At 37.4% G+C, this 22,495-nt stretch overlaps 1 protein-coding gene across 1 annotated transcript in view; it reads right to left on the bottom strand.

Annotated features, from left to right (window-relative positions):
- Positions 1-22,495, bottom strand: part of BAIAP2L1 (BAR/IMD domain containing adaptor protein 2 like 1) — a 140,756-nt gene that overhangs the window by 97,064 nt on the left and 21,197 nt on the right. The window contains exon 2 of the mRNA XM_069084884.1: positions 8,844-8,919. Within this exon, the coding sequence (XP_068940985.1) occupies positions 8,844-8,919 (76 nt within the window). The remainder of the gene's footprint in view (positions 1-8,843; positions 8,920-22,495) is intronic.

The raw sequence follows: 22,495 nt of genomic DNA, 5'->3' as shown, positions 1-22,495 counted from the left end.
CAAACTAAGACTCAGCTGAAATAAAAACAGAACCCAGATTTCTTGATACTCTCAGTGAAGGGTCTTGTTCACAACAAAACCTTGACGGTTTTGTGACAGTCAGCTGAGGCACTGAAAATTTCTGGCAAAGAACAAGAGAAACCCAGAAGAAAAGTTCAATTCAACTTAATAAGCATTTGCCAAGTTACTTTTTAGTATGAGCAAGGCATAGCATTGAAGACAAAGCTACAGAAATAAAGCAGATGCTACCTTCAAAGACCATTCATTCTACGGAGGTGGGGAGTTTGTAATATGTACAAAAGATGCACAAAGTTGGGTCTCTACCATAAAATATAAACTATTTAGATTTCAAAGCACTTTATAATTTGGTCCCAACCTTAGCCTTAATATACATTACTCTTTTCCCTACATTTTATGGCCTAGCCAATCTGGACTTTACTATGTTCCTCACACCATTCCATCTCCCGTCTGTGTGCCTTAGCATTAACCATTCTCCCTGCCTATGTATTCCTGCCTCACTTGTACCTCAGAGAATCCCTGATTTCCTTTAGGAAGCAGCAACAATACCATTGTGCACACAACACCCATTTTCTAATGCCCAGCTGCTAGGGTCTGTAATGGTAATGGTAATTTGAAGATCTTCCCTGCCCCTTAATAAGCCTAAGGGAATTTGAAGACCTTTCCTGCTTTGAAAATAAACTCTGCCCCCTAACAGGTTGAATATAATCACATGAAGCCTGTGGTAGGAGGAGTTTGCGGAAGGGTGGAGCAGAGCCCACAGGGAGCTGGGAGTCAGAGCCAGAGAGAGACAGTGGGAGGGTGGGAGAGAGAGGACACTCAAACAAGGAGTCTGTCTGATTTGGAGTAAAAGTTGTTTTTTTGCCACCTGTTGTGTTAGCTAGGTTTATGTTGGTTTGTGGGAAGGCTAAAGGATGAGGTAGCTCTCTGTGCTGGTGTAGCTTATTAACTTCTTTGCTACTATGATGGAATTGGCTTACTGATTTTGGGATTTGGTTTTCTGGTGTTTGAATAAATGTTTTGCTTCTGTCTTCTACATGGAGAGCCTGTTATATTTTGTGATCAAGCACCATGCAGGAATATTTATGGTCACGCTCAGTGTTACAAATTTTGCATTGGTGCTACAGGGTCTTCCCTTACTAACTACCTTATGTTTATTCTGTATACTTATAAAGCAGGACTTTAGGGTTGACCACATTCATGTAGCCTAAGTAGGGTGCTCATTCATTTTCTCTCCTTCCCCCACTAGCTTATGTTACTTATTCATTCTTACCTTAGACTTTAAGGTAATAAAGGGGCATGTTCTACTGTCTACATTAATTATTAAATTGCAACATCTTTCTCATTATACAGTTAGCTCTGAGTCCCCAAATCATAAGAGAATAACCTCTCTTCCTATAAACATTTGCTCATCTCTGTCTATCAAACCCCCTAATTGCCTCGGCTTAAATAAACATCAAGTTTACTGACTATACTACTTATTAACAGTGTTAGATACAATTACAACAAAGACATAAATAATTATTTGCAATGTCAACCATGAGAAAGATCACAGGCAAAGTTATCTTTAAACATCACTACAACTGCTGACTTCTCAATTCTGGGCATACTGTCCCAACATTTGATTCTCTCAGAATACAAATTAAAGTCTTTTTTCAACAGTTATAACCCAGTTCTCTTAGGAAATGAATCATTTTAGTCTTTTTTGCCTCCATTCTCTCTTCAGTCATTACAGTTAACAATCTCTTCAGAACAACATTTAAACTCTCACTTGCCTCATAGGCTCCATATAGAATGATGGCAAAATTATTTTTGTTCAAGATTTTAATGCCTCTTAATTATATAGGAATAATACCTATAGTCTCTGTGGGAAAGGAGATTGAGGCTGGTGATACACATTTATATATGTTCATCTCCAATAGAATGTAAGAACAGAGATTGTTTCATTTTTCATCTTTGTCTAGTATCCAGAACAGATTTGGCATACAGAAGGCACTTAATAAATGCTCATTGATTAACTGATGATTAATCAGGCATGGAATACAGTTTGTCCAAAGATGAAATGTCTCTAGTAGGCCAGTTTGGTTACAACACAGAATGCTTTAAAGGGAATAATGTGAACTATATCTGGAAACATAACCTGGAGTTAGTCAGAAAAGAGATTCAAATGCCATATGGCAGAGTTTATATTTTAGCCTGTAGGCTACAGTCCAACTTCCTCATATTACACAGAAGGAAACTGAGGCCAAGGGAGGTTAAGTGATTTGCCGAGGATCATAGAGATAATATGTATCAGAGACAGTGTTTGAAACTAGATCTTTTTTTTTTTAATTTTTTTTAAAGCAATTGGGGTTAAGTAACTTGCTCAAGGTTACATGGCCAATTATTTCTGGGTGTGGTACCAAGTATCAGAGCCCAGATTCGATCCCAAGTCATCCCGACTCTGGGGCCGGTGATGAAATTAGATCTTCTGACTCCAGAGCCAGTATTCTTTCTCAATTGAAGCTTCCTGAGTGACACAGTCAAATATATCATTTAGGAATATCACTGTCAGCTGTCTGGAGGTTGGATTAGAAAGGGGAGAGACTGGAGGGAGAAGGAACAACGAAGAGACTATGGCAATGATGATAAGGTCCTGAGATAATGTAGTGGTTGTGTGAGTGGAGAGAAGGGGATGGATGTTGTAGAAGCAGATAAGACAAAGACTAGAAACTGAATAGAGGCAAGTATAGGAGAGTGAAGAAGGGAGAATGACTGAAATTGTGACCTTGAGTAACTGGAAGGTTAATGATACACTCCCCAAAAATAAGGAAGCGAAGAGGAAGGGTGTGTCAGAGGTGAAATTCAATGACTTCTATTTGAGTTTGAGATACTTATGGGATGCTGGGTAGAGAAGCCACGCAGGAAATTGGAGATGTGAGTCTGGAGCTTAGGAGAGGGATGAGGAACGGGATATGTAGATTTGGGAGTTGTCTACATGGACATGACTTTGTTGCTGTTGTTGTGCTTGTTCTCAAAGAGGACCATGACATCAGGGAATGATGACATGACTTGCAGTTGACTTGGATTTGAGGGAGGGCTTTGCAAGGTCACCAGCCTCACTTTCTCCTATAGAGTTCTCTGGATCCAGTGACCAGATATTCATCAGGATGACTGGAGATGGCCCGAGATGCAATGGGAGACCCTGGTCCTTCTAGGTTTAGGCCTTTTCAGGTTCTCACTTAGAGTGAGGTAATGCCCATTCAGTGAATAGGACTCTAAGAAGTGAGTTAAGTGATGGTCCCTTTAATAATAAAAAAAAAAAATCAAACTGGGAGGGGACTGAACTGAAGGTAACTGATGATATCACTTAAAGCAAAGAGAGCCCAGGACAGAGTAGAACATGCATGGCAATCCAGTAAAGGAGAGTGAAGAGAAATCATACAGGGAGAACTAGTGGAGATCAGTCATGAAAAACATGGGAAAGAGAGAGTATTGATGAAGTGTGTCAACAATACCAAATCCTGCTGAGAAGTTAATCAAGATTAGGACTGAGGAAAGGTTACTGGAGCTAGTAAAGGGATTAATAATAACCTTGCAGAGAGCAGTTTCATTCAAGTGAATTCAAGCCTGATTACAATGGGTTGAAAAGTGACTGGTAAATAAAGATATAGAGATAACAAGGGTAGCCGCTTTGTCTAAGGATTTGGCTGTGAAAGGTAAAAGATACAGGATGAGGACAAGAGAGGATAGAAAGGTTAGGTAAAGGTTTTTTTTTTTTAAGGATGGGGAAGATCTGGATATATTTGTGGCTAAGAGGGAAGGAGTCAGTGGATAAAGAGAAACTGAACATTAGAGGTCAGAGGGTATTTGAAGAGAGTCATCTCTTTGGGGAGCCAAGAACTGATGGGTTCAAGGGCACAAATAGAAAGCTTGGCCTTAAGGAGAATAAACACTTTTCTCAGGGACTAGCACAAAGGAAGAGAGAATGAAGGTTAATTTTGAGGGAGTGTGAGGTGTAGAACTGAGGAGAGGGGAGTTTTAGTTGCCAAATTATTATATGAGGTGAACTCCTCTGATGGGGGTGGGAGACCTGTGGCCTTGAGGCCACATGTAGCCCTCTAGGTCCTGAAGTGCAGCTCTTTGACTGAATCCAAACTTCACAGAACAAATCAATTCAGTGAAAAGAATGCACTTGAGGACATAGGAGAGCCACATGTGGCTTTGAGGCTGCAGGTTCCCTGTCCCTCAAGGGGAAATGGTGCAGGTTAGAAGTGAGGAGAGAGAAGATGGAGAAGAACAAAAGGACTGCAGGGCAGTCAATAGTGAAGATCCAACAGAGATAGAATAACACAAGTTTGTAATGGTCCCAGTCGGAATGGTTTTATCTAAGGCTTCCAGTAGCATTCAGCAACATACCAGTGGAAGGAGAAAAGACAGATGGTGATGGGGAGCTCAGGGTTGAGGTTCAATAAGGCATAGGATCAAGGCATTCTGGGATAGACAATAGTACAAGGTTGAACTGCTTGCCCATAGAGTCAAGATTCCAAATGGAGAAAAGTGAGGCTTGAGTAGGATTGATATTCTGAGAAAGAAGAGAAGGGTGAAGTGACTGCAGGTTGGCAAAAGGGTGAAGAATAGCTATGGGAGTGAAGCAGAGAGATATGTGGAAGAATGAGAGGTTATAGCACGAGAATGGAATTGCAAAGATGCAATTATGGGTGATAGTAGACCAAGGGTATGACTATTCCTGTGTATGGCTGAGATAGTTTGTGAGGAACTAGGAGGCCAAGATGTGTGAGGGGACATCAAAATGCATAATTTAATCTCCCGAGAATGAGGACTATGACTGAATTGGAGAAGAAAACTGTAGCCAGGTGATGAATTCCTTGAGAAAGGAGGGAGGGAATTTCTGGGTCATATGATCAGCTCAATAGAGGACTAGGCATTTTCTTTGATCCTCACAATCACTCAAGTCTCTAAAATGGAAATTACGCATGAAAGATAAAGCAACTTTATCTATCTAGCCATGGTCTAGAAACCGAAAAGAAGGTTAAAAAAAAAAAAAGTCCGTGTTCCAATAATGCCTACTTTGAGCTCACTCAGTACCTCCCCCACCTCCCACCATGCTACTGGCAGCAAAACTGTATTAGGTAATCTGATGCACAGACTTGCAACAAAACCTAATCACACATTCTGGTCCTTCCTCCCTCTTCACAGTGCCTCAGAGAACCAGGCTCCAGGCTGTAAAAATGTGCTGGGGCTTCGTTAACTAGCTCCTGGAAGCAATCTATGCAGGAAAAGATCGCTGCATGAGAGTGGAGGAGCAGAGCAAACGGGGTGAATCAAATGTCTGGTCTTGTAATAAAACTCAACCCCATCTCCTAATTCCCCCCCATCCCCTTCACAACTTCCTCCCAGAGTTTTAAAGATCCAAACTCCAAGTGACTGAAATCATCTTAAGATGCAAAAAAATGCAAGGGATAGGAGTTTGATTAATTGGACCAGAAAACTGGGGAAAAGGAAATGAGATAGGATACCATGTGTGGACTCATGGCACTCTACCTTAAGCCTGAGGGAAAGAGTTCAGCATCTATCTGGGACCAGTTCTGTCCCCAACCTCAGTCTGGTGAATTGGGAATTACCTATTATAGAAGGAGGCTGATATGCTTTAAGGGTCAGTACCCAGGGAAACCACTTCAGCGGGGAGGGAGTCAGAAAGTGAGCAATAGGGGAAAATAATGAAAAAAAAATGGACTGAAATTACTAAAGACCTGAGAAAGAAAAAAACCTAAGGAAGATTTGAGAAGGAAGAAAACCCAACCTTGAGTAGATAAATCAACAGGGAAATCATTAATGGTAAAAGGCAATATGGCCTTCAATAAATAAGCTTAGGCATCTATGAATAAATACAGTAAAATTAAGGAAAATGTTAACACTTGATGAGACAGAGTACCCTATGGAATCTGATAACATGGAACCACTACATACTTTTCCTGAGTGGGCTAAAAGGAATGAGAATTATGAGAGCAGAATTTATGGTCTGAATAGCAGAAACAATTCGTAGAATAGAAAAACTTGAATTTGAGATAGCAAGTCTCATCAAAGAAACAAAGAAAGGACAACTGATTTGGAATGCAAATTACATACAATACAGAAGTGAAGGATCTAGAAGAGAAAAGCAAAAAACATAACATTAAAAGAAAACATGCTCTCAAATTCAAGCAAAACATATCGATTGAAGACAGGATGTGTAGAAAATTGTAGGTTTCCCTGAAGAACATGACAAGTCCAAAAAACCTAAACACCATAATCCAAGAAATAATATCAAAAAACCTCCCAGAACTTCTGAACAGAGAAAAGGAAAGACTAATAGAAAGAATGCCTTCAGAAAAAAACAAAAACAAACCCAAGGCCACAAACTCCAAGATACATAGTGGTAATATTTAACAATTTACTTCAGAAACAACAAATTCTGTAAGTGAACAGGAGAAAGATTTTCAAATGCAAAGGAAAGGAAATTTGAATAACACAAGACTGGTACCCACCAGAAAACTCAGGAGAGAATGGGATAATGTGCTCTGAAGAGCAATGGCACTGAGGATGCAGTTCACGTGACCTGGAAATCTGAGCTTACCCATAAAAGCAAAAATACCAAAACATTAAAAGAAAACTAGGCCTGAAGAGATTATTTGCTTCTTGAATAACCCAGGCAACAGAAACTGACATCCATAGTCACTGATAATGTGTTAGAGTCAGAACTTGAATGCAGCTTTCCTGACTCCAAAGTTGGTCTTTGCCATTTTGGCTAAATAACCAAAAATAAATCATGTAGAAAAGAAAATGGAAATTTTATACATATGAAAAAGATGATAACACACACAAAAAAATCTTCAAATTTTATACCATATGAAGATGTGTCTTCTAGTTATTATATGTTTTCTTATAAAACTTATATGAGGGGGAGGGGAAGAAGGGGAAAAAGTGGATTCTGGATAGTTTGGGGATACATTTTCCAGGGAAGGAGAACTGCTTTGATCACATCTTAATTCAATAGCTTACTTAAAGTTTCCTTTGTTGATATCTGGATAGAAGAATGTAATTTTAAAAAAGGTATAGTAATTTTTTTAAAGAAAGAATACAACTGTTTAGAAAGTTGTTGAATTCCTCAGTAAAATCTCTTAAGAGTAAGGGATTCAGGGGTGGTGTAGCAGCAAGCACCCCAAGTGTCCCCAGGGTGGCTGCCAACACAGGTTCTTGGATCTGCTTTGTTAAAGGAAAGCAACTCAAAATGGGTTAGCAAGCTTACTTTAATCAGTCAAATATGTATCCTTTACCTAGTTCAGGGGAAAAAGGTCAGCATCCTGAACTTCAGAGTATACAGACAGAATTATCAAGATAGAAACAGATCAAGTAGACAGTTTCCAAACTGTCCAACCATTATTGGGGGGGGCGGGGCTCTCAACAACCAGCTTCCCAGAGTTTCATCTGATCAAATCACAGAACACTTCTCAAAGTGAGCCCCCCAAAACAAAGCCTCACATCAGGGCTTATATAGCCTTCTCCTGGTTCAGAGAATATAACAACCTTATTGACTCACTGCCCAATCAAAAAGTATCTACTGAAAAACAAGCCTCCCATCCTAGGCTCCAGGTGCACTTTAGCCTAGGGGCAGGGAAGATCTTTAAATTTGCATTTCCATTACAGGCGGCCAGGTAGCACAGCGACCCCAGTGTCCTGGAGATCAAATCCTGGGCTCAGACACTTAGCACCCACCCAGAAAGACCTGGCTGTGTAACCTTGAGCAAGTTTCTTAACCCCAATTGCTTTAAAAAAAAAATGAGTAAGGGATTCAGATGTAGCAAACTACTGTTTCACACAGATAAACACATGTCATGAAACTCCAATTTATTTAAAATTGAACTTGCTTTGTTTTGATATGAAAACCTAGATTCCACTAAGTGTAGGAAATAATTTCAAGAAAATAATATGAAAATGACTACTGATTCACTTGTTTTGAGTTTTGATTCAGGCTAAAAATAAAACGTACAGGGATTTTTTTTTTCTAAAGACAAGAACTTACTTATATAATAATAAGAATAGCATGTTGTAGTTGAAAGCCCTCTGGACTGAGAGACAGGAAACTTAAGTCTTAGTCCTAGTTCTGACACTAAATAGGCTTTTTGAACAAGATATATAACCTCTCTTGGTCTCAGTTTCCTCATTTGTAAAATAAGGTAAATGAACTAGATGTCCACTAAGCTCTCTTCCAGTTCCCTACGATACTACAATTTTTATTCTCCAGATGGAATAAATTCTTAAGGGGCAGGAGCTATTTTGTTTTTATCATTGCATCCCTAATGTCTAAAACAGGGCTTTACATATAGTTGGGATTTCACAAATGTTTTATTGGATTGAAAAACATCTTCCAGTTCCATGACTGTGAAAAATTTAATAATTTCCAAAGTGGAAAATTTTGGGAATATGTAAAGATTTAAAGTGAAAAAAAAAAATCTTTGGGGGTTAACATAATTCCACTAGGAGCTAATGTGAAAGGTGAAGATAAGTTTTATGCCAAATATATAAAAACTAGAGCCATATCAAAAGAGCATTGTTATAGATATAATTTTCTTATTTCCAAAGAAATTAGCTTCTTGGACTCAGCAGAAATCAACCTTTTTTTCTTTAGTTTTTTTTTTTTTTTACCAATTAAAAGATGAGTATTTTAAAATATTAAATATAACCATGTTACCATAATTAAATAACAAATATTTATTGCTCACCTACTATGTACAAAACATTATATTGTTAAATATAAAGTCAGAAAGAAAGTGATAAACACTTACCGTTAACAGCCTTTTCATAGTTTTTCCCTAGGTTTATTAAGTTCCGTAGCCCAGGATTGAACTGTTCCACTACATTCTGATAAACAAATAAATAAAAATCAGTTAAAAAGTAAACTCTGTATACTCACAGATTTTTATGCATGAATTGACTGCATATAACAGAGGTCCCTAGACTGTGTACATATAAGTGTAACTACAACCAATTAGAAAGTAAAGGGTATTGGTTTAAAAATAATTAATAGCATTTACTTCCTCACCTGGTTGAATAAGGGCACTTCTATTTGTCATGCTGTATGTGGCACTGGCACATTTCCAGGGGCCTAAGGGCTGGGTATGACCTACTACTACTATAAATGGTGTGCTTTGCAGATACTCAAGTCATTTACGTGAAGGTACAACTCATATGGAGTATAGGTCCCTAAGGTTAAGGTTGTGTCTTGGTGTTTAAGCAAGTGAGGGGTTATTGTTCCCGTTTCAAAAAAAAAAAAAAGACCAATCATTAGCTAACTTACTCGTTTGTTTTTGTTTAGTTCCACTGTCATAGAAACTACTAAATCCTTTGGCTTGTATTAGAGTGGAAAAGCTTTAAAAAAAATCCCCAAAATCTATGTCCTGTTTCATCCTTTGAAACATATGCCATCATGAAATGGTACCATTTTCCCCCCAGGTTGTCAATGGTATTTTTTGCCCTGTTCTAACACAGCCAACACAGATGTTATAATCATAATTTCAAAAATGTCCATATCTACAGCAGAAATGGAGGTAATGATAATAAGACAAGTATAATGTTGATATTTTCTTAAATATAAACCTAAAACGACAACGTGGGGGGGGGGGTTAGAAGCATAAAAAGTATGAGGTTTTAAGTGACATCATTGTTTTTACTCTAATTTCTTAATCAAAAACAGCGTTTTTGTAACAAATTTTCCATAGAATTCCCCTATTTATGTAAATTTCAGAAACTTTGCCTATAATTATTACATGTGCATACCAGAGTAATCATTTTCTGCCACAGAAAGATGGAAATATTTCTTAAGGTATTTTGAAGATCACCTTCTTGGCTATCCTTTGCATATTTTCTCCTAACAACCCTGAGTGATTAAGAATATATAAAAATATATTGAACATTCCAAATTAAGCCATGATACTGTTTATTACTCTAGTTTGGATGTATTTAATTTTTCTAGATGTTTACACAAGGAAAAAAAATGCGGGGGAGGGAGATGAGTGAGAAAAAATAGCCAACACTCATTGAATTAGATCTTTTATACATTTTCTTTTCAGGATAAGATGAACCCTTTGGTAGAAGTTTGAATAAGAGATGCAGTATAATAAATATTTTCATTTATTATTTTAAAATAATGCATCAATATTCTCACAAGTGATTCAAATTTCCTTGGAGATAGTATTTTATTATGTAATATTGTTTTTTTATAAATAGATTAATTTATTTTTAGTTTCAACATTCACTTTCATAAGCTTTAAATTTTCTTTGCCTCCATTCCCTCCCACCTCCCCAAAATGGCATGCAATCTGATCTAGGTTCTATATATACATTCTTATTAAACATATTTTCACATTAGTCATGTTGTATAGAAGAAACAGAATGAATGGGAGGAACCATGAGAAAGAAAAAAAAACTAAACTAAACAAAAAAAAGAGAGCAAATAGTATGCTTTAATCTGCATTCAGACTCCTTATAATATATATATTTTTTAAAGCAATTGGGGTTAAGTAACTTGTTCAAGGTTACACGGCCAGGTGTTTCTGGGTGGGTGCTAAATGTCTGAGCCCGTCACTTGGATCCCCAGGTCGTCCTGACACTGGGGCTGGTGCTCTTACTCGCTGTGCTACCTGGCTGCCCCTCTTATAATATTCTTAATAGGCAGCTAGGTGTCTCAGTGGGTAGAGTGCTGGGCCCAGAGTCAGGAAGACCTGAGTTCAAATCTAGCCTCAGACTATCAGTGTGACTCTGGGCAAACTTAACCTGTTTGCTTAAACCACTGGAGAAGGAAATGGCAAACTACTCCAGCATATTTGCCAAGAAACACCTCTAGACAGTATGGTCCATGGTGTCACAAAGAGTTGGACACAGCTGAAAAACAGTAGGTAGGCAGCTGGAACAAGGATTTTCCTCATTTTATTTGTAGCTATGGAAACTGAGGCTCAGTTTAATATGCAACATCACATAATTAGAAACAGAAGTTCCTTGAGGGCAGGGTAAAACTTTGGCTAGGAGTGGTGGAGCAAGTCTATAATCCCTGCAACTGGGGAGGCTGAGGCTGGGGGACTGCTTGAGTTTTGGCAACTTAAAGCTGCAGAGGGCTAAGGCAATGTGGTATCTGCCTAAGTCTGGTACCAACATGGTGAACTCCCAGGAGCAGCAGGGCTACCAGGCTGCCTAGAGAGGGGCAAAGAAGCCAGAAAACAGAGCAAGGCAGGCTTGCTATGAGGAATTGGCCAATGAGTGGTCCTGGGAAAGGTAGGGAGACCTAGTCTCAAAGAAAAGCCCTACCACCACCACCCACCACCACGCTTTGAATCTCCCCTAGCTTGTAGCTCAGTTTTCCACAGAGTGCTTATTATATTACAGAAGTCCAATTCGTACATTTTTTATTACAGGATATAGTCAGACTGCTCTTCAAATGACTTTCCAAATAAGGGAAAGAGTGTTACTCAAAGCTTTTATATTCTTGTGAAAATGGTACTTTGGGGGCAGGTTGATGCAATGGAAGAAGCATTAACTAGATTAGCAGTCAGAAGACCTGGATTCTTATTTCCAGCTCTAGTGCTAACTTATCATGTGATCTTGGGCAAGCCAATTTATTTTGTTGGGACTCAGTTTCTTCATCTATGAAATGATACAAAATGGTTTATTCTAGTACTAAGATTCTCTAGTTAAGTGAAATTTTGAGCTCAAGTTAAATTATTGAAAATTTGTTCAATTAGAACAACTCAACTTGGATCAGATGATTTTTTTCAATAAAATTAGTATAAACATAATTTTTCAGAATAGCTTGAAAGCAGTTCAGAAGGGCCTGAAAGCTTAATGTGTATACTTCAGGTTTTCACTATTTAAGATACAGTTATAGAAACAAATTCAAAAAGAAACTCAGTAATCCTGGCCTCTTTGAGAGTGGAAAATCCATTTCTCCAGCTTCTCTCGGCTATTAATCCAATTATTTTGGCTACAGCACATGCACTTTGAAACTGAGCAACAAATGAGTGCTGCTACCTGCCTCTTGTAACCCATAGAACTCTCTGGTCCTAATATACTTATAAACTGAATAGATGCCCAAGTTGGAAGAGAAATCAATACAAGTTAAAAGAGTGTAGAGTAGCTCCTATTTCAGTAGTTCAGCACCTAGGTAGTATTGGCAACGGTGACTTACAAAGCTTAAGTTGTTGAAATTTTATAGGTCAGAGGTATATTATTCACAGAGAACAAGCTGATTTCAAGAAAGGAATTTGGTTCAAAGATTAAAGCGATCTTGAGATGCTGGGTAAATTTAAGGGGGGTTATTATTATTTTAAAATAGAGGATGCCCAAATCATCATTTTGGTTCAACAATAAGTAATTGCTATATGTGGTACCATCCATTGCTTGGTGAGGAATTCCATTTGCCGTGCCAGTTTAAACCAGAATAGGTTACACACCCTTTTAGAGGAGAACACGGGCATAGTGTAGCCATGGTTACAAAACAACAAATTTGAGGGCTGGTTGATGGTGGGGAAAAGCAGGATATTCATGTACCTTACCTGGAACTTCTCCCTCTGCTCAAAGGATGTCTACCCCACCCCTCAAAACTTATGATTTTTTTTTTAAAGGGGCGGTGGTGGAGAAACTGTTTCATTGACTGAAATGATCCCTTCTTTGTTTATTTTCATCTTATATTTTAAGCTTCAATTTCTCCACATTATACTTGATTTGCTCCAAAGTAAAATACCAGAGAATTAGTTGCAATCCCTTTTTTCCATTATTATTTTCAAAATAAATGTTGACAAATGAAGACTATTGGGTAACTGTATTTCTACTAGGTTTTTAGGGTGGCCATATGCAACAATAAATTTTATGCTATTCTTTGTAGAGCATAAAAGTCTTTTAAGGCAGAATAAATGCAGTCTTTTTTTTCAGTTTTTCTTTGCTTTATCTTTTAAAGTAAAAGTTTTTTGCTATTGCAACATGAAATTACTAAAATATAAAATACATAATTTGCCACTTGAAACTATGCTAGAGAGAGTTAGTAAGCATAGGACTTACTTCATATGCCCTGTAGCAAGACTAACATATACTAAAGTCCCTGTCATGTACTCTAAGGCTAAAACTAGTTAGTTTTTCCCTTAAAAAAAAAAGTATGGAAAAGTATTAAAATTGTCTTTGAAAGTTAACTGGTCTAGGGAACTAAGGCAGTGCCCCATTGATGTACCTTCTGGTGGTCTAAGTACAAAAGTCATCCTAAGGAGTCTAGAACTCCTCTTTCAGCTTTACCAGTGTGCCAGCATGGTCAATAAAGGCAGGGAAGTTGTAGCCAACTGACGCAATTCTGTATCCTTGCTGAATATACTCTATTCTATAGCTAAGTAAACTTCCTTTTGTTAACTGTTGAGTGGTCTATGAATATCTTGTTGTGTTGTTTTCAGTCTTGTCTGACTTTTCATGAACCTATTTGGAGACCTTGGCAGAGATACTGGGGTGGTTTTCCATTTCCTTCTCAGCTTATTTTACAGATGAAGAAACTAGGGCAAACAGGGTTAACTAACTTGGCCGAGGTCACACAAGTAGTGTGATTTTGTAGATCTGAATTCAGGTCTTTCTGACTCCCAAACTTAGTAGTCTCTATCCACGGTACCTACCTGCTCTCTATGAATATCTTGCTTCATTTCAATCCTGAATATGAACCTTCAGACTAACCTCTGTCAGTCTTGATCTATATTTTCAATATCTGAATTCTCTTTCCTTTTCTAACACTAACTCTCCATGACTAGCATTTTATTTGATCTGTCAGTATTTTCCCATATGTAAAACAGTCACATTTGAATAAAGCTATTAAAATGATTTGGAACATTTACAATGAATTTGCAACTTTTGAACATGATTTATGGGCTTTGCTTTTCTCTTCAATATTTTGATCAGTTTACAGCTCTAATTTGCTGTTGAGATAATCTCTTTTAGTTGTTTTATACTAAAGTCAATTTCAGATAAAGAATCTAAGAGAAGCAGTTTCTCATTCTTTTGTTCATTCATAATCATTTATTAAGCACCTACTATATCTAGGAGCTGGATATACAAAGACACAAAGGAAATAATCCCTGCCCTCAAGAACTTCACTAGTGAGAAACAACACATAGTTATATAAGTAAACACAAAATATATATGCAAAGTAAGTTTTCAGGATGGGGCAGCTACTTGGTATAGGTTTAAGATACTCTTTTTCAACAATACAAAAGGTGATTCTACACATGGACATCATGGTCAATATATCGAAATCTGGCTGTATAATCTGCGGCCAAAGGTGTAAAAATCTCTATACAGTCAGTTAAAACAAGACATGAAGCTGACTATGGCTCAGATCATGAACTTTGTGTTGCAAAATTTAGACTCAGGTTGAAGAAAGTAAGGAAAATCATGAGACTATACAGGTAAGAACTAAATAACATCCTTTATGAATATGAAGTAGAAGTGATGAATAGATTTAAGGGATTAGATTTGATAGATAAGAATGTCTGAGGAACTATGGACAGAGGTTTGAAATACTGCACAGGAAACAGCAACAAACAACATCTCAAAGAAAAAGAAGAGTAAGAAAGCAAAATGGCTGTCGGATGAGTTTTTATAAATAGCTAAGGAAAGAAGGAAAACAATGCAAAATGGGTATGCTAAAAGACAAAAATGGTATGGATTTAACAGAAGCAGAAGAAATTAGGAAGAGGTGGCAAGAACACACAAAAGAAGTAATGGTACTGGGACTTTGAAGATCTTCCCTACCCCTTAATGAGTCTAAGGGAATTTGAAGACCTTCCCTGCTTTAAAAATATACTCTGCCTCCTAATAGGCTGAATGTAATCACATGGAGCCTGTGGTGGGAGTTTGTGGAAGGATGGAGCAGAGCCCACAGGAAGTTGGGAGGCATAATAGCTAGATGGTGGGAGGAGAGAGGATGGCAGTGAAGCAGTTAGACATGTGAGTAAATGTTGGTTTGTGGAAAGGCTAAAGGATACTGTGGCTCTCTGTGCTGTTGTGGCTTATTAACTTATTAACTTTCTTGCTACCGTGTTTCCCTGATAATAAGACACTGTCTTATTAATTTTTTTGGACAGAAAAACACCAGAGGGCTTATTTTAATGAACATTTGACAGCAATTTTAATAAACAGGTAATGTGAACAAAAAAATGTACCAGCAAGCAAATCACTGGGGAAGAACAGGATGACGCGCTCACTGCTGCAGCTCTGATTGGATGCAGCTCGGAGCGCGGTGTGTGTTTCACGGCGGGGGGGGGGAACGGTGCATACAGAGGGTACCGTAATGTAGCGTGTAGCGCAGGGGATCACCTTCACTACAGTAGCAATCTCAATAGGGCTTATTTTCGGGGGAGGGCTTATTTTAGAGGAATCTTACACAATAAGGGGAGGCCTTATTTTCGGGAGAGGTCTTATTATTGGGGAAACATGGTACTATGATGGAATTGGCTTACTGGTTTTGGGATTTGGTTTTCTGGTGTCAGAATAAATGTTTTGCTCCTGTCTTATACATGGAGAGCCTGTTATATTTTGTGATCAAGCACCATGTGGGAATATTTACGGTCATGGTTGGTGTTAAAAATATTGCATTGGCGCTACAGAAGTATACAAGAAAAATCTTAACATTACCAATAACCATCATGGTGTGGTTACTGAGCTAGAGTCAGACATCCTGGAGAATAAAGTCAAGTGGGACTTAGGAAGCATTGCTAACAATAAGGTTAGTGGAGTGATGGAATTCCACTTAAGCTATTTAAAATCCTAAAAGATGATATTGTTAAAGTGCTGTTCTTAATATGCCAGCAAATTTGGAAAGCTCAATAGTAGACAATGGATTGGAAAAGATCAGTCTACATCCCAGCCCTAAAGAAGGGCAATACCAGGGCAGCTAGGTGGCGCAGTGAATAGAGCCCCGGCCCTGGAGTCAGGAGGACCTGTATTCAAATCCAGCCTCAGACACAACACAAAAACTAGCCATGTGACCTTGAGCAAATCACTTAACCCCAACTGCCTTCCCCTCCCCCTTCCAAAAAGAAAAAAAAAAGAAGGGCAATACCAAGGAATGTTCAAATTACTGAATAATTGCATTCATTTCACATGCCAGCAAAATTATACTTGAGATTCTGCAAGGTAGATTTCAGCAACACGTAAACTCACAATTACCAGAAGAGCAAGTTGGTTTTCAAAGAGGCAGAGGAACTAGAGACAAAATTGACATTCACTGGATTATGGAGAAAGGAAGGGAGTTCCAGGAAAACATCCACTTCTGCTTCACTAACTACACTAAAGCCTTTCACTATGTAGATCACAAGTCCTAAGTCCGCAAGGAGATGGGAGTATCAGATCATCTTACCTGTCTTCTGAGGAACCTGTATGTGGGTCAAAAAGCAACAGAACCAAACATGGAAGAACTGATTGATTTAAGATTGGGAGAATAATATGTCAAAGCTGTATACTGTCACCTTATTTAACTTATATGCAGAGTACATCATGTGAAATATCAGGCTGAATTAATTAAAAGTCAGAATTAAGAAATATCAATAGTTTCAGATATCCAGATGATACCACTCTGATGGCAGAAAGCCAAGAAGAATTAAGAAGCCTCTTGAGGGTAAAAGAGGAGAGCATAAAAGCTGGTTTGAAGCATAACATAAAAAACAAACCCCTTCCCAAACCCTAAAAAACTAAGATCATGGCAACTGGTCCTATCATTTCCTGGCAAACAGAGGGAAAAGAAATGGAAGCAGTGTCAAATTTTATATTCTTAGGCTCAAAGATCATTGTAGATAGCCACTTCAGTCATGAAATAAAAACACAAAACAAAATAAACCACTCTTGCTCCTTGGAAGGAAAGCTATAGCAAATCTGGATAGCATACTAAAAAGCAGAGACATCACCTTGCTGACAAAGGTTCCTATGTAAGCAGTAGTAGTATGTATTTCAGAATTGAACCATAGGGAATACTGAGCACTACAGAATCAACACTTTTGAATTGTGGTGCTAGAGAAGACTTTTGAGAGTCCCTTGGATAGCAAGGAGATCAAATCAATCAATACTTAAAGAAATTAATTCAGACTATTCACTGGAAGAACAAATACTGAAGCTAGAACTTAAATACTTTGGCCACATAATGAGAAGATGGGACTCATTGGGAAGGACCTTGATGTTGGGAAAGACTGAAGGCAAAAGGAAAGGAGAGGCAGATGGCGAGATGGATAGATCGTATTATGGAAGCAATAAATATGAACTTGGACAGACTCTGGAGATAATGGAAGACAGAAGGGCCTAGTGTACTACGGTTCATGCAATCACAAAGAATTGGACATGAATGAATGACTGAACAACAACAATTTTTCAGGTACAAGAAGCATGGATTTTTAGAGGTGGAAAGATGGAGAAAAAATATGTCAGGCATGGAAGAACAACCTGTACACAGGTGTGATGATGGATGACAGAATGCCACATACAAGAAATTAAAAGTATGCTGGTTTGGCTAAAACGTAGAGAAAATGGGGTGACAGAGGAGTGATGTGAAATCAGTGTGTAAAGATCAGTTGGTCTTGAGTGCCGAACAGGATTCTGTACCTTATTCTAGAAGCAACAAATAGGCAGTATGGGCAATGGAAAGAGCACTGGATTTGGGGTCAAAAGGCAAAAGTTAATCTTAGCTCTGTTATCTTGGCCAAGTTATTGAATTTCTCTTGGTCTCACTTTCCCCATTGGTAAAATGAAGGGGTTGGATTATGTGATCTCTAAAGTTCCTTCTAGAGCTAAATCTATTATTTTATAAAAATGTACATTATTCTGATTCCATAAATAGTTCTCAATTTATTGGTCTTATTGTGTATGAGAGAGCAACCAGTTGATTACTTAGCAATAGGGAGCTACCAAAGTTTCTTGAACAAAAAACTGACAAGGTCAAACCTCTCTTTTAGGAATATCAGTCTGGTAGCTGTGTGGAAGATGTATAAAGGGGAGAGAGGTTGGAGGCAAGAAGACCACACTATGGGATAAGGACAGATGACAGTCCAGCAAAAAGGGAGTCAGAAGGGATGGACAATCTTTTGTGGTAGTAAAGAACTGGAAACAAAGTTAGAAGACATTATTTGAGTTCATTATTTTAGGAACGGCTACTGAATCCAGGGCCATCTCCAATCATCCGGATCTGTATCTTGCCACTGGACCCAGATGGCTCCAGAGGAGAGAGTGAGACTGGTGACTGCACAGCCCTGCCCAACTCAATGTGTCACTTCCATGTCACGGCATCATCTCCATGATGTCATGGTCCTCTTTGAGAACGAAGGACGAAGAATAACACATATATTATGGCACCTGACTACAATGGAGTATGACTCAGGTAGGATGAGAACCAAGAGAAAGCAGTGTAGGTTCAGAATCTACAAGACCAAAGTTCAAGTCCTATCTGACTCATACCAAGATTGTGAATTTCTTGAGGGCAGGGACTGTCTTTTGCCTTTGCATATTCCCAACCCTTAACACAGTTCCTGGTATATAGCAGGGACTTAATAAATGTTTATTAACTGACTTATTGGCTATGTGACTGGGTGCAAGTTCTTTTACTTTTAAGATTATTAAGACACAGAAGAGTTACTCTAACTGTACCAGGAGGAGGAATATCTACAGTGGCAATTCTCTACCCTAATGATATCCCAAGAACAAGCCAAAGAAATCTATTTTAAAATGGCTATTAAGAATACCAGACATTTTAAAGGTTGTTCTTTAGCCAACTAGCAACATGGCTATTTTCCTAAACAAAATTTGCCCCCATCTTTTTACAAGTCAAATGTTAATAAGTGCCTACTCTATAAAAAGTATTTATTATGCTAGTTGTTGTATTGGTGGGTCAAAGTGTATGTGGAGTTTTCTAGCCCTTTGGGAAAAGTTCCAATTTTTTCTCCAGAAGGGTTAGACTAGTTCACAGTTGCACCAATTTAGTCATTAGTGTGCCTATTTTCCCATAACCCCTCCAGCAGTTGTCATTTTTTTGGTCATCTTAGCCACTCTGATGGGTGTGAGGTGATATCTCAGAGTTGTTTTAATTTACATTTCTCTAATTATTTAGTGATTTAAAGCATTATTCATGACTATTGGTAGCTTTGATTTCTTCCTTTGAAAACTGCCTGTTTATATTTTTTGATCATTTATCAATTGGGGAATGGGTCCTATTTTTATAAATTTCTCTTTATATTTGAGAAATATATCTGTTCTTTATATCTGAGAAATAAAGCCTTTTTCAGAGAAACTTGCTGCAATCTCCCCCCCCCCTCCAGTTTCCTACTTTTTTCCCTTCTAATTTTGGGTACATTGGTTTTGTTTGTGGACAATATTTTTAATTTTATGTAATCAAAATTACATGATATTTAGAGCTGAAAGAGCTGTCAGAGATAATCTAGTCCAAACTCCTCATTTTACAAAGTAGCAACTGATCTCCTCTCATTCTTCCTTATTCACTCACTGTCCTAAAAAAGATTAGTTTTGGTTAATTGTTTCTTATTGGGTAAATGAAGACATTTCACAATCCCCCCCTCACTAAAAGAGAACATTCTGGAAAGCAATTTGAAATTCTACAAAGTGACTAAAATATCATACTCTTTGATTCAGAGATTCTACTGTTAGGCATGTACCCTAAGAAGATTGCTGAGAAAAACAAAGGCACTCTATACATCAAAATATTTATGGTATGTAAACCACTTTTTGTGGTAGCAAAGTACTGTAAGCAAAGCAAACACCCATTGATGGGGGAATGGCTAAACTATAATCCTTGAATATAAAGGAAGAGGCTGTGTTTTCAGAAAAGATGATCATGATGAATACTGTGAAGCATACAAAAACTTGCATGAACTGGTACAAAATTATAGAGCAAGCTTAACCTTCAAGAAGAAATAGGAGAGATTTTCTTCCTCTCCCCCTCGACTTTGCAGAGGTACAAATACCATCAGATTTTTTCAATTTGTTGATTGATTTTGCTATATTTTTATCTTTTTCCTTTCTTGGTTATAGGGATCATTCTCTGGGAGGAATATAGTGTGGATGGTGTAGAAGTAAAAAATTACAAAAATCTATTTTAATAAAGAAAAGAAAGTGAAAAAAGTGCCTAGCCAATTAAAGATAAAATATTCATTTAAAAGATTAGGGTCATCAAGCAAAAATTAGATGACTCTTTGTACGTATCTTGTAGACTAAACACTTGTTGTTCCAATACAAATTGGATAAGAGAGCTTCTGAGGTCTCATCCAACCATGAGATTTTGATTTAGGGAAACTCATAATGTTATCAGAATCATAGACTTTGAGCAGAAAGGGATCTCGCATCATCTATATTAATCTCCCCCCCCCCCTTTTTTTTTCTGTACAGAGAAATGAATCAACTTGGTCAAGGTCACAAAGGCAAGAAGACACAAGGCTGAGATTCAAAACCAGATCCCTTTGGCTTCAAATCCAACACACTTCTCCCACTGCACCCCCTTTGCTGCCTGTTGATATCCTTATTCTGTTACTGCCACTTTCCTCTAATTAATAAATAAATTGAGGAAAAGGGAAGTTCTGCTTGTAAACAGATGTTTCTTTTGAAATGTGATCTCTGTAGCATGGAATGGCAAACATGGAAAATTAGAATAAGATGGAGAAGCTGGACAAGATAATTTTATATAAAATTTTTTGAATTTTTAAATGAGAAATGTTCATATAAATATGTAAATGCATTCTGAAGCAAAATACGATTTTTGATTATCTACCAATCCGGACTATTTTATATCTTTGGATGGACAATATGTTAGTTTTTACATTATCTATTATTTTAAGGTTAAAAACTAAGATAATGAAATATCTCTAAAATGTATTTTTTCCATTGATATCCTAGGATCTAGAGTCAGGAGGCCCTTCTCTGAGATTAGTTTAATCCCTTGATTGTCCAGATAGGGACTGAGACTCTTCCATTCATAACATTACATCTCTACCACCTATTCTACCTAGGTCAAAGAATCCTCATAAACCATCAAATAAGATAATGTGAAAAGTTCTGTCATGCACAAATTTTAACAAGATTGAAATATATTCAATAAATGTAACAAAATTTTATGAATACACAAATTGATTCAAAAGAGAATGCAGAATAAATTGTTATTAAAATATATGCTATTTGATCATTTGTATTTATTGATAGCTTGTAAATTTATATCAATATAGTTAACCCCACCCTCAAAACCCCCAACGTAATATGTTAGAATACACTTAATAGGCTTACTGTTCAGATAAGATACTACAGAAGTACTTTGAAAGCACTGTACAAATGAAAGATAAATGTTATAGAAAAAAGAGTCTTGGACTGATTTACTAATTATGTATGACTGGGCAAGTTAACTTTTCTGAGCCTCAGTTTCCTCACGCATACAATGAAAATAATATATATGAACTACCTATTCCTATGGAGTTACTATGGGGAACAAGCACTTTATAAATCCTCAAGAGCCATATAAATATAAACTACTACTACTGGGTTTCTTGAAATGTTTCCTTTTTCATTACGAAGGTTTTTTCAATTGATATTTTTACTTTCATATAATTTTATTTCTTATTTTGATAGAGAACATTTTAATTTCTTTTAACAATATCACAAGAAATTCAGGAATGGATTTCATTGAATGAGGGGAATTTTCCTTTACTTTCAGACAAGGCCATTCTTATTTAGGCAGAGATAGTTGAAAAAACTTTTTAAAAACTGTGATCAGTTATTTTTGCATGTCAGCTTTTAAAAATGCATTTGATAATCTCTCATTAGTGACTGAAAAAAATTAGTTTTTTGAAGAACTAAATTGATGATTTCATCTTTAGTGTTCATTTCCACCACAGATTAATGTCATAATGGGTGATTTTTCACCATTTAAGTCAGAGAAATGTGGTAAAGATTTATGCTTGATGAACAATGTTATATGATACTACATATCAGTAGCATTTTAAAATAATGTATCTGGATCACCTTAGAGATATATGTCTTCGCAGGTAAGTCAGCTATATTTGGCTCCTCTTTATCTTAACTAATACATTTGAAAGCACTGCTGAAACATCCTATGGCCCAGTGGGCCAATTAGGTAAGAAAATTGAGTGTGTGGCAACAAGGCCACTGCTTCCAGCTTCATTAGATCATATTAATAACTCTCCAAACCATAATCACTAGACTCAGCTTCTATCTAGTGAACCATAACAGGCCTTCAGAAAGAGAAATATCAGAGTTCTCTCCCTAAAGGCTATGGATTGCCAGACCTGTTTTTTTCCATGAGGTCACTTTCTTAGATCCCACCTTGTGTATCAGATTAGACATCTCTCCTTTCCACAAAAAATTCCAAGTATGGGTACCTTTCACTTCCTGGGCCCCTGGGAAACATGAGGTACATGTT

Source organism: Petaurus breviceps, unplaced genomic scaffold, assembly GCF_028583685.1.
Source record: "Petaurus breviceps papuanus isolate PSGF00001 unplaced genomic scaffold, PetGlider_PUasm1.0 175, whole genome shotgun sequence".
NCBI classification, from domain to species: Eukaryota; Metazoa; Chordata; class Mammalia; order Diprotodontia; family Petauridae; genus Petaurus; species Petaurus breviceps.
This window is presented reverse-complemented; position numbering and strand designations above follow the sequence as displayed.